General features: G+C 35.0%; 1 protein-coding gene across 1 annotated transcript; it reads left to right on the forward strand.

The window, feature by feature from the left end:
- Nucleotides 9,305–13,182, forward strand: LOC109820048 (40S ribosomal protein S11). Its single transcript, XM_020386105.1, has 6 exons — nucleotides 9,305–9,411; nucleotides 9,508–9,548; nucleotides 9,646–9,746; nucleotides 11,073–11,217; nucleotides 11,296–11,385; nucleotides 12,862–13,182. Exons 1-6 carry the CDS (start codon nucleotides 9,400–9,402, stop codon nucleotides 12,950–12,952), a joined length of 480 nt encoding a protein of 159 aa, XP_020241694.1. The 5' UTR covers nucleotides 9,305–9,399; the 3' UTR covers nucleotides 12,953–13,182.

Here is a 13,460-nt window from a genome sequence, read left to right on the forward strand (position 1 = left end):
GTCGCAGTGACTAAGGAGGAAGAGGAGGTGGTTCAGGCGGTGAGTGGGGTGGCTGAGGGGGAGGGCGGAGATGGGTGCAGGAGGAGAGAGAGCGGGGAGGAAGAGAGAGGGAGAGGAGGTGGTGGTGACGGTGGTTGCGGCGTCGGTGATAGGAGATGAGAGAGGGGACAATGTTGTCATGTTGGCGGTGGTTGTGGGGAGAGGGGGTCATGGTCACGGAAGAAAAGAGACAGAGGAGAGAGGACAAAAAATGGCTGCGGGGGTTGAAACGAGAGAGAGGAGGAGAGAGAGAGAAATGTTTATATATAATTAGGGTTAGGTTAAGAATAACTAAGAATTAATTAAGAAAAGTAATTAGAGAAAAGTAATTAGAGAAAAATTAAAACTAATTAAGAAAATAATTAGAAAAATTAACAATAATTAGGGATAAAATTATTATAATTAATACAATACTTATAATAACAAAACAATAATATAATAAATATTAATTGAAAAGTTTTCACCGTAACAAGTTAATTTATAATTATCAAAATCATTAAATAAATATAAATTTAGATTTTTAAATCATAGAAATTCTTAAAAAATTAAAAAAATATAAACACTCTTTTAAAAATAATAATTTAATATTTTAAAATACCAGAAAAGTTATTTAAACTAGTATCGAAAATTCATGATTATTATCATATTCCTAGTTCAAATATTTTCCTAAGTCTATAAATCCATTCAAAATTTTTCAAAACTTAGTTTAAGTCAAAATGATGAGTTTTGTCAAAATCAATGTTTAAACGAACACGTATTTTTAAAATTTTGCAAAATGATGAGTTTTCACAAATGAAAAATAATATTTGAAAATTTTCTTTTATAACTTGTTTATTTTTATGTTTATAAACATTTGCCCAAATTTCATAATTTTTGGAATTATTTGTTATTTTTAAACCCACTTTAAAGTTCAAACTCATTGTTTTAAACTGACCCTGAACATGTTATCAGTTGACTGACAAGGTCATCAGTCAACTGATGAAAGTGGCTAGAATCATCAAATGTTTCTTCTTAGTCGACTGATGCACCATCAGTCGACTGAAGCAGCTCATCAGTCGACTGATGGTGCATTAGTCGACTGACGGGATTTAAACAGCCACCAATGGTCAGTTCATCAGTCGACTGAATAGTACCATCAGTCGACTAACAGCACTATAACTGATATATTTCTAAATTGCTGATTTTTAGGGATTTTATTATTTTCTTTGGATTTTTCTTGGTTTTGGGGCTTTGTTTTGGGATCCTATAAATACCCACTCAGTCTCAACATTGTGGGTTAACTAAAGAAGTTTAAAAACAAGTTTTGCTAGTTCTGTTTATGGGTTTTAAAGAAAAATTAAGTGGAGTTTGTTTGTGTGAAGAGATTTTTACAAGAGAAGAATTGCAACAACGTTCTTGAGGATTTCAACCTCAAATTTTTACCTCTCTTGTTTTGGAGAAGTTTTCTAAAGTCATTTATCTAGCTTGTTCTTATTTTGATTCTCATATATATTTTTGCTAGATTTAATTGAGTTTTAATTTTGTTTTTACTCATTGCTTTTCACACACAACCATTTGAGCTTAAGTATTTCACATATAGTATATTTGGGTTGTGGGTGTAATTCATTGAGTGTGAGCTTACAATTTCATTCTCATCTTTGTTGGAGAATAAAACATTTATTTGAGCTTATTATTGTTGAGAGAACATGTTATAATACACAAGGATACTTAGAGTAGTGGTTGGAGAGAAACGGGGTCGATTACAAGAGGAGTAGTAAATCCTAGGGAGAAGTTGTAATTCCGAGCACTTGAGGGATGTGACACGGGCTAGGCCAACACTTAGAGAAGTGTGTTATGTAATTGAAATTGTGAGAGTTGTAAAAGTTTTCGGTAAACTTGGAAAACCGATTGTGTAGTTGTTTATTGAGATAGTGGATATTCTCTTTGAGGGTGAGGAGCAGAGACGTAGGTCGTGGGTCGACCGAACTCTGTGATCAATTTCCTTGTGTTTGTGTTTGTCTATTTGCGCACTATCTCCCTTATTCTTGTGTTCATGTTTATTTCACCCATTGTTTAATTGTATATCCTTGTGTATATCATTTGAATATCACATCATTAGGATATATTGTTAGTAAGTTATTAATTTGGCATTAATATCGGATTAGATTAGCAAATACCCTATTCACCCCCCCTTAGGGTACTTTTATTTGGTATCAGAGCTTGGTGCTCTTTGATTTGTGGCTTAATTGCCTTGAGTCAAAGATCCTAACTTTGATTTATTACTAATCTAGTTTTGTGATTATTTTTTAGTTGCATACTTATCTTGGACATGCATGGTGCACCTAGCTTAGGCTATGATATTAATATTGCTCCAAAGTTCAACAATTTCCCTTATGCTCAATGTTGTGTTATATTTAAACTTTTTGTTAGATCTAAACATTTCGATTTGTGGGAAATAATTGACTATGCTTATGTTGTGCCCACATTAGAGAAATCCAAGGGGAGCAATGATAACAAAAGAATGTTTACAATGAACAAGCTTTTGTTAGAATTTTTACTTAATGCTTTCGATTTATTAACTTCTAATAAACTTGCTCATTTTGATAGTGCTTACAATTTATGGAAACATATAGAAGCACATCACGACAACTTGGAGGAACTTCCGTTCCGGTGGAGTCCACTTTAAGTGGTATTGGAGCTTCATCGTGCACACGGCTACTAGGCAATAGCCCTAGTGAGATATACCAGTCCGATTCCGAATGTGATTTAATTATTGATGAACTTGCTTATGTATATGAATGTTTAATGCATGCCTCTAAAAAGTTGCATCACAATTTTATTGATTTGAAAAGCAAGTATGTAAATTTGAAATCCGATCATGAAATACTAGCATCTAAATTTGATACTATTGTCAAAGAAAATATGATCCTTAAAGAAAATAATGAAAATTTAAAATTGGATCATATTGCCTTAACATCAAAGATTGCTATTGTATCTCATGAGAAAAATAATGCCATGTTAGAAGTAGAAAATATTAGAAATAAATTTAATTCTTTTAAGTATAGTCACATATGTTCTACTTCTAACAACAATGCATTTGTGCAAAATAATAAGTTGAATCATGTTAAAAATCGTATATCATCCTTAGATTCAATACTAAAAAAATACATTGCAAATAATAATAAGCTTATGGACTTGTGTACAAAGTCCCGTACAAATTCTTCCAAAACACTCACTCACTAGCACACATGTATAACAAAATTTATAAGTGCTCTATTTATGGCCGTAAAGACCATCTCGCTAAATTTCGTTATAATGCACAAAAATCCATCAAGTCCAATCATGTTTCTCCTTGTGCATCCCATCAAGCTTCATCACAATATACACATACACATGCACACAAAGGTAATCATAAACATGCAAATGTGTATAAATGTGATTTTTGTGGTCGTTTTGATCATTTGACCAAATATTATTTTTATTTGAAAAGAGTCTCACATTTGAAAAATAATTTTAAAATGTCATCTTTATTTGGAAATATTACTCGTGCACAATCTAATGGTCAACAAAAATAAATGTACACATTTCCTTGCGCATATTGTAATTGAAAGGGTCATTTGCATGAATATTGTTATAACTATGTCCGTGCACAAAATACGCCCAAATGAGATCATAATCCAAGGACATTGAGCTTTAATGATAGGGGTCATATCCCTAAACAATCCGGCACCAAAAATATTTAGGTGCCAAAACAAATTTAATTTTATCTATTTTGATTTTTGATTTTTTTGTTTTATTGGTTTTGGTTTCATATTTTACAACAATGAAAATTGATTAAATTCTTTTAAATTAGATTTCTTAAATATTTAAAAGAATATATATTTTAGATATATATATTCATTGTTGAATAAAATAAAAATGAATTTGTATAAATTTTTAAGATCTCAAAAACCACAGTTCAAATCATTTCTTAAAAACTTTTTTTAGGTCATCAGTTGACTAATCAGTCAAACGATGACTGCTCTTAGTCGACTGATGACCTCACATTTTATTTTTTAGTTTTGATCACTTGTTTATCTTCAAACCCGACCTATCTGAACCCGACTTGCCTTGGTCTACTATCCTAGCTTTCCATCTCATTATGGGGTGCAATCCTGGCCGTTGATTTCATCATATACATCAAACCCTAACAAAAAATCCCTCTTCCTAAATTTCTAGTAAAATTTACAGTCGACTCTAGCCTCGATTCTCTCTACCTTCGACATCTCCAGTCAACCGGAGCCGTCACCAATCGATTGAGCCGTTGCCGAGTTCTTGTCCTCTTCGTTGTTCAGTATAACTCTTCCCTTGCTCTCTGTTTCAGTTTATTTGGTTGTTGATCTAGAGCTTTTAACCTAGGGTTTGTTAATCTAGGGTTGTTTTTAATCTTAGTTTGCTTGAGTTTATCATTGTCTGTTTAATTTTATCTATTTATCATGTCTCGATCTCATGCCAAACGTGCTAGATCCACTAGACCCACTCCCGCACCCACTCCTGCTACTGAATTTGCATATTATGAATGATACCTTCGTGATCCATCTTTAATTAGTAGATATCACACTTATTGCCAACTCAAAATGTTTCCCGGGAGGTTTGTCAAGTTTGACGATTTTAATCATTATCAGTTGCAAACAATTTTTAATGATGCTCAACTATATGATTTGCTCACTCTTACAAATTGTAGAGCATATTATTCAAATCCCATTCATCTGTTTTATGCCAATTTGCAACTTGATCAAGTTGATCCTAACACCCCTTTTATCACTTCTAATGTTAAGAATTATCCTATTATTTTTACTGTCCATCAATTAGCTAAGATTCTTAACATTCCTTTTGGGGATACTAGTTTGGATAGTGTTGATTATGATGAGGATGAAAACATATTATCATTAATCCTTCTTCCAAGAGACCATCTTCCTCTTGATAACAGCTCAGTTTCACCACTTGGTCGTATCGTTGATCGTATTATTTCCTACAACATAATTCCTAAAACTGGGGGTTATGATCATTTTTTTGAAGAGCCGATCAAAGTTGTTTATGCCCTTGTTGCTAACCTTAACGTCAAATGATGCAAGGTTATTTTGATATCATGGCCACCATTCACACCAAATTCCTTCCCTTCGGAGCCTTTCTAACCAAAATTTTCACTCATTTTGAAGTCGACTTGTCTGATGAAACTCCTATAGACATTCCCAACTTCTTTAACTCTGTTGTGCTCTCTAGTATGAACCTCCCTATCACTCAATATCATGTGGATCATCCAGATGCTATTCCCAGAGGTTCATCATCTCAGCCTTCTATCTCTAGGGCTCATACCCGTCCTCCTCGTGCGTCATCTTCCACCCCTTCAAGTATTCCAGACTATCTTATTAACCATATGGATAGTTTAGAGGAGAGAGTATTTGATCGTTTGAGTGATTTTGAGCAAAGGCAAGAAGAAATTCATGCTGAAGCTAAGTGTTGGCATGGTGAGTTCTTGGGTAGGCAGAATGAGGGGTTTGCTAGGATTGAGAGCATTCAAGATGAGCTCATGGGTAGGCAAGATGAGATTTTGAGGGTCCAGTGTCAGCTTTTGGATTTATATATGCACCCTCCTCTTCCTCCGGGTCCCGGGCCTTCTGATATTTGAAGACATATTTTTCTTTCTATTTTAGACTTGTATTTTTTGCTTTTGAACTATGTGTCTTTATTCGTGGTTTAAACTTTGTATTTTGGCTCGTTTGGTTAGAACAATGTGTTTGGATCATCCTCATTGAGTTTTATGTTGTGTTTGTGAGATTGGTGATTTGTTTTGGTCACATGATTATCATGCAATATTCTTTTTGTGATAAAAATATGTGCATAATAGAGGGAGAAACAAGTGTTTTAAGATTGCTTGGTTTCTTTTAGAGGTAATGCCTTAATCATCATTGCATATATTTTATATGTCATTTTGATAGGGGGAGCAATCCCTATTATGATTATACTCACCCATGCTTATAGGTAGGGGAGCATTCGCTCTCTTTCTATTTTGCTGTTTTTCTCCATTTTGATGTTGACAAAGAGGGAGAAACCATATGATTTTGTGAGTATATTGTTGTTTTATATATATTAAGAAAATTGTTTGTCATCATCAAAAAGTGGGAGATTGTTAGGACTCATATTTATGAGCCTGCTATCTAATCTAGTTTTAATGATTAACAAACAATTTATAATCGTGTTTTCTAGTATTTTTATTTCTCAGATATGTATCTAGGTTGATTTGTGTCATATCGACGATATCAGAAAGGAAGCCAACACAATTCATGTTAAAGATTCAAGAGCAAGCCTCATACACTATCACTTGGGTATATTAGTTTAGGAGTTATATTTTATGTGATAATATTTTAAGCTTAATTTTATACACACGTATTTCTCATTTTTATCAAAATATATGTATTTTTGAGAAAATAATGTATTCTTGGTTTATGGACTTAATAATCCTAGTTCACATCTTTTCCTAAGTCTATAAATCCATTCAAAAGTTTTCAAAACTTAGTTTAAGTCAAAATGATGAGTTTTGTCAAAATCAAGCGTTTAAACGAAAACATATTTTTGAAATTTTGCAAAATGATGAGTTTTCACAAATAAAAATGATATTTAAAAATTTTCTTTTACAACATGTTTATTTTCATGTTTATAAACATTTTTTCAAATTTCATAATTTTTAGAATTTATTTGCTATTTTTAAACCCACTTCAAAGTTCAAATTCACTGTTTTAAATTAACATTGAACATGTTATCAGTCGACTGACAAGGCCATCAGTCAACTGATGAAAGTATCTGGAATCATCAAATGTTTCTGCTCAGTCGACTGATGCACCATCAGTCGATCGAAGTAGCTCATCAGTCGACTGATGGTGCATCGGTCGACTGACGGGGTTTAAACAGCCACCAACGGTTAGCTCATCAGTCGACAGAACAATACCATCAGTCGACTGACGACACTGTAACTGCTATATTTCCAGATTACTGATTTTTAAGGATTTTGTCATTTTCTTTTGATTTTTCTTGGTTTTAGAGCTTTGTTTTGTGATCCTATAAATACCCCATCAGTCTCAACATTTAGGGTTAACTAAGAGAAGTTAAAAAACAAGTTTTGCAAGTTTTGTTTAAGGGTTTCAAAGAAAAATCAAGTGTAGTTTGTTTGTGTGAAGAAAAAACAAGTTTTGCAAGTTTTGTTTAAGGGTTTCAAAGAAAAATCAAGTGTAGTTTGTTTGTGTGAAGAGATTTTCACAAGAGAAGAAGGGTTTCAAAGAAAAATCAAGTGTAGTTTGTTTGTGTGAAGAGATTTTCACAAGAGAAGAATTGCAACAAAGTTCTTGAGGATTTCAACCTCAAATTTCTACCTCACTTGTTTTGGAGAAGTTTTCTAAACTCATTTATCTAGCTTGTTCTTATTTTGATTCTCATATATATTTTTGCTAGATTTAATTGAGTTTTAATTTCGTTTTTACTCATTGCTTTTCACACACAACCATTTGAGCTTAAGTATTTTCACATATAGTATATTTGGGTTGTGGGTGTGATTCATTGAGTGTGAGCTTACAATTTCATTCTCATCTTTGTTGGAGAACAAATTATTTATTTGAGCTTATTATTGTTGAGAGAACACGTTGTAATACACAAGGACACTTAGAGAAGTGGTTGGTGAGAGACGGAGTTGATTCCAAGAGGAGTGACGTTAGTAGTAAATCCTAGGGAGAAGTCGTAATTCCGAGCACTTGAGGAAGGTGACACGAGCTAGGCCAACACTTAGAGTAGTGTGTTGTGTAATTGCAATTGTGAGAGTTGTAAAAGTTTTCGGTGAACTTGAAAAACCGATTGTGTAGTTGTTTATTGAGATAGTGGATATTCTCCTCGAGGGTGAGGAGCGGAGACGTAGGTCGTGGGTCGACCGAACTCCGTGATTAATTTCTTTGTGTTTGTGTTTGTCTATTTGCACACTATCTCTCTTATTCTTGTGTTCATGTTTATTTCGTCCATTGTTTAATTGTATATCCTTGCGTATATCATTTGAATATCACATCATTAGGATATGTTGTTAGTAAGTTATTAATTTGGCATTAATATCGGATTAGATTAGCAAATACTCTATTCATCCCCCCCTCTAGGGTACTTTCAGATTATACTCTCTTTTTCTCTTCAGATTAATTAGATTAGTTACTGGCTTGAGCATCGAAGAGTACATAGGAGGAAATAACCTCCGAGGACTCTGACCTATGCTACATGTGTAGAGAATTACAACTCAAGATTTCCAATAAGAATGGTCATCCATCAAATGAGGTTAAGGGACACCAAGATCATGTTGTGCGCGACGGAAGTTCTCAAAGCGACACGAACAATAACTCGAGATAAACCACAACCAATAAGCAAAACACAATCACAGCAAGAACAAACGATTTACGTGGTTCGGCAAGTTGCCTATGTCCACGGGGCAAGGAGGGGGGAGGGGGTTCTTACTATTAGAAATCAAGAGAATACAAATAGAGTTACAAATCTCACCGATCAAACCCTAAAATAAAGCTCTAGATCTCTCACAAATCTCCCACAATTGGATGCAGCAATCCTCTCCAAAAGACTGTTCAAAATCGTCTTTGCTTAACCCTAACTAATTACAATTAGAGTTATATATCAACTCAGAAACAAACCGGGTCAAAAATCAAAGCCCAGCCCAAAAATAGTCTGCGGTCGACCACACAGGTATCGCAGTCGACCGCTGTGGTCGACCGAACCAAAAACCCGAGACCAGAATCGATTACAGTCATGACGCGGTTGACTGAATCTCATCCCGAGACCAAAAATCATCTACAGGGTACATGCGGTCGACCGCCACGGTCGATCGCCTTCAGCTCCGAATCCTACTGCCCTTCTGTGCACGTTCGCGGTCAACCGCCGCTGACTCGCGGTCGACTACCAGTCAGCCTGTCCGATTCTCCTGAACTTCCTGCTGCTTCTCTCGCCACTTCTTCAGATCATCCTTATCTCTCCTAAATCACACATCTAACTTTCTTCCATTAACAGGGAAAAATTGTTGTATTTCTAGTGAGAAGCTTTAAATAGGGTTTATAGGGAGAAGATAAAAGGGGTTTTCACTAATGACTAATCTCTTCGATTTTTCTCCCTCCTTGTAAGCGCTATTGTGCAAATATCCCAAAGTGAACGCACCCATTCATAATTTGCGGTAAGGCCGGGTCGGGTCAAAACAACAGCGCCCGGTATTTCACAATATATAAGTTCCAAACTAGGGTTTTTATTGTCGAGCTTCTTGTCTTCAGTTCACTGCGCCGTTCTCTCGTCCCCCGAGCTCCAAAAACCCTAAGCATGGCGGAACAGGTGAATTGATCTCAGAATCTCTAAACCCTAATATCGTTATTTCATTTACGATCTTCTCTAGTTGTCGCGATTCAATCCATTGTTTTCAAATTGCAGACCGAGAAGGCGTTCTTGAAGCAGCCAAAGGTGTTCCTTTGGTAACCACTCATCAAATTTTTTTTCTTTCTTTAAAGATCTCCTTTGTTTGTTTTAGTTTTGATTTTTTTTATTTTTATAATGTTTTTCGATTTTTAGTTCGAAGAAATCTGGGAAGGGGAAGAGGCCTGGAAAGTGTGGGAACCAATTTTGGAAGAGCATTGGGCTTGGATTTAAGGTCCCGAGAGAAGCAATCGAAGGTTTGAGAGCAAATATTATACGTTATTAGTTTTATATCTGAGATATAGTGTTGTGATTTACCTAGTTCCTTTGCAAAAAATAAAAAAAAAACTCATTTTGCAGAGTATACTATCTAGCAGAGTAGTACTGTTTGAATAATCTTGGTGCTTGATGGAAATTATGCAAGTCTTTTACCGTCTTTTAGTGGTTCTAGCATAACTCGTCCCTAAAAGCTATGTGCCAAATCTCTTGTAAACGCGCAATTGATTTGTCCAAGGTCAAACGCTAGACTCATTAGTCCCGGACTTCACGCTAGACTAGTTCGAAGCGAACATTGCTATGCCAACATCACCCCCTTTTCTGCTGGCTTGCAACTGGGTAGGTGGGCTTAAGCTTCAACACCATTATTTTAAGACCTAGGGAGACTCACCCCTGAAAGGGAGGGGAATGGAATCATGTATGTAACTGACAAGTGAGTCCCCATTTAGTCAAAATGTGGAATGAAATGAATGCTAACGCTGCCTTTTATTTCCCTTGAGATCTATTTTGTAGTCTACTTGTTTTAGACCCTAGTGTTTTTTATGAAATTGATTACTATTATGTTACCAAAATTCCTTTGTTACTTGCACTTTTTCGCTTGTTGCTTATTTTTCTGTGCTGCTTTTACTCCGATGTAATTTTTTTCGTCAAATATAATAATGGTTCACATTCTAACTGCTTATGTTTCAATTACTGTTGATTACATCAGTCACTTGTTTCATATCTCATGGAGATTTTGAGATGCTAATGGCAGATGTGATTTATATTTGATCAAAATCAATTTAATTGGAAAACTTTCTTCCGTGCAATCTAGTTCATTCTGGAACCTGTTTAAGAAATAGATAGCACAGTGCTATCATTGTCCATTACTTTTAATGAATAAACAATGTAGTTTAAAGACTCATCCCTTATACGGAAGATTTGTGACATCTGTATAATGACTGTTTGGCATAAATGCAATATTCAATTGTGCTGTTAGATTGTGTAGTTTGTATATGCATCCGGGAATGCAAGACCATCTTTAATCCCTTTAGAATGCAAAGCTGGGCTTACAATTTTTTTTTTGCTAAAGATTTGAAAATACATAAATCTTCCTCCATCACTTCAATTTCTTTTTTATTTCTGGTTGCATGGATCCTTGTTAATTTTTTAATCATAGATAATTGTCATATGTTTGATGAATGTTCTTAATCTAGCAGGGTATTTATTTTTCACATTCCACTGCACTACTACTAGTCTACTATGGTATATAAAATTTGCTTTAACTTTTTATTGTCCTAAAGTATGTTATTGTTATCTTCTTTTAGGGACATACATTGATAAGAAGTGCCCATTTACTGGTGATGTTTCTATTAGGGGTCGTATCCTGGCAGGAACATGTCACAGTGCAAAGATGAACAGGACTATCATTGTCCGTAGAAACTATCTTCACTTTGTGAAGAAGTATCAGAGGCAAGTTTCAGAATGAAGTTTGTGAATGCTTTCCTGTCACTTTTATCACTTGAAAAAAATAAGTCATTTCCTTCTCAGGTATGAAAAGAGGCATTCAAATATTCCTGCCCATATTTCGCCTTGCTTCCGTGCCAAGGAAGGAGATCATGTGATCATTGGACAGTGCAGGTAAAGTTGGATTTACTGCCTCTAGTTGAACACTAAATATTTGGCCGTGAGCAGAGTATTGATCTATACATCATATACATGATTTAAATTGCTTATTTATTTTGTTTAATGTAATTTAGTCATTGTACAGTAGACCAACTTTATGGATTCCAAGGCTTACCAAACTGTAGGCTGGTAGACATAAAACAATGGTTCTAGAATCTTGACTTTAGATTCGAGGAGGATAAGCTTTGTTTTCTAATCTATTGCCAGCTCTTGATTTGATGTGGATGCTTTGGTTGTAAACTACGTTTGTACATGCATGTCCAATGTCTCTGTTTAAGAGTGTGTCCTTTCGTAGTTATCCCCCGAGTCTGGTTCTATTATGAGTCGGGACCTTTATCCGAATTAGGACCCAAATAGTTATTCTGCCCATTTGAACATAAATAACTAGTAGTAGATTCAATTTCAATGAGTTACTTATAAATTCCTTCCATATCAAAGCTTAACTGTATCTAATCCGATTATAAACCTTGTGATTGTTAGCACATTAAAGATGGTTTTAGAGAAGAATCTGGAACTAAGTTATGAATTCAAACCTGGAGCTAAAGGGGCACAACCTGGAACTGAATGGGCGCAGAGTTTGAAACTTGACAGTTTTAAAATTTGACCCTGTGGAATTTGTAGATCTAGGGATAAGAAAGCCATTCTTTGCTGCTAGTACTGATTTGGTTACTATTGATTACGTGCAATTTTTTGGTTTATTTTTCACTACACAATTTTCGTTGTGATGTACGTTCAGACGCGACACTCAGATCTTCGTGTCCTATACATCAGATACTTTCTTATCTACTTGAAAAGAAAACAATATACAGTTTAGACTTTTACTTTAAACAAAAGGCTTCGGAAGGAAAACAAGATTCTGCAAGTGTTGATAAGTAAAAATTGTTACGTTACTCCATAGTCTTTAAACTTATCAACTATTTATGTGATAAGTAAGCAAATAGTTCTACAGAATGCAGCTTCTAAGATGGTGTCAACACGCATGGTTATTTGCATATGTACATCTGCGTCCTCTTGTCTAGGAGTCTCTGTATCCGATACAGGGACACCCTGGCACTTGATATCCATTTCTGCAGTACATGCTATTCTGGTTCGCACTCCTGTCATGAAAAATTTTAAGATGTACCGATGAACTTGTACAGATTGTTTTAATACCCGCTTTGATAGTTTGCATGTTTCGTGGCACTATTTTTGCTGACTAACTACATTTGAAAAGAAATGCATTGAACAAATTCATGGCATTTGATTAAATAATAACAATTGTTCCAACTAATTTGAGAGGCCAAAATTTCCCAGTAATAGTTTGGTTTTCTCTTTAAGTTTCTTGTATGTTGTATATTGTGCCACCTATATATCAAATGACTCTATGATACAGTATATAGTGTTGTATTTGGTAAAAGTGCAACTCATCATGCATGTATGACCTTTACTCAGGCCTCTGTCCAAGACTGTGAGGTTCAATGTCTTGAGGGTCATTCCGGCTGGATCAACAGGTGGAGGAAAGAAGGCTTTCACTGCGATCTGAGGCATCCATCTTAGGACAGGGGTCTATTTTGAGCATTTTATTCTTGAATTCTGTAGTTTGTGCTGCCAGTGGTTTTTATTATGAGACCATACCTTATAATCTTATTTTAGTTTGGCTTTGGTATCTGGTATTGGACGGTTTTCTGTTAACATCATCTCTCAGTCTGAGCACTATTTTTTTTAACTACATCGTGGTACCATCTACAAGGAATTACACTGCTTTTATGGTTATATTCGTTAAGTTTTCTATACACCAAGTTGTCGTCTGTTTCCTCCTCTTTCAAGTTCTATTGATTTCTTAGCTTTACTCACGATGGTCTGTTTCCGGCTTCAATTATATATACGGTACTTGCGGATTATAGCTAGTATTATGTTATTGAAATGTAAATTCAGTAGTATATTAAGAATTAGATTGCTGTATTTTCTGTCTTTAATTGTTTAGAACAATGGTCTTTCTTTTGTTCTCAACGTTGTATGCGGCTTGTACGTTGAAAAGCCAATACGAGTTC

Source organism: Asparagus officinalis, chromosome 8 (genome assembly GCF_001876935.1).
Source record: "Asparagus officinalis chromosome 8, Aspof.V1, whole genome shotgun sequence".
Classification (NCBI taxonomy): Eukaryota; Viridiplantae; Streptophyta; class Magnoliopsida; order Asparagales; family Asparagaceae; genus Asparagus; species Asparagus officinalis.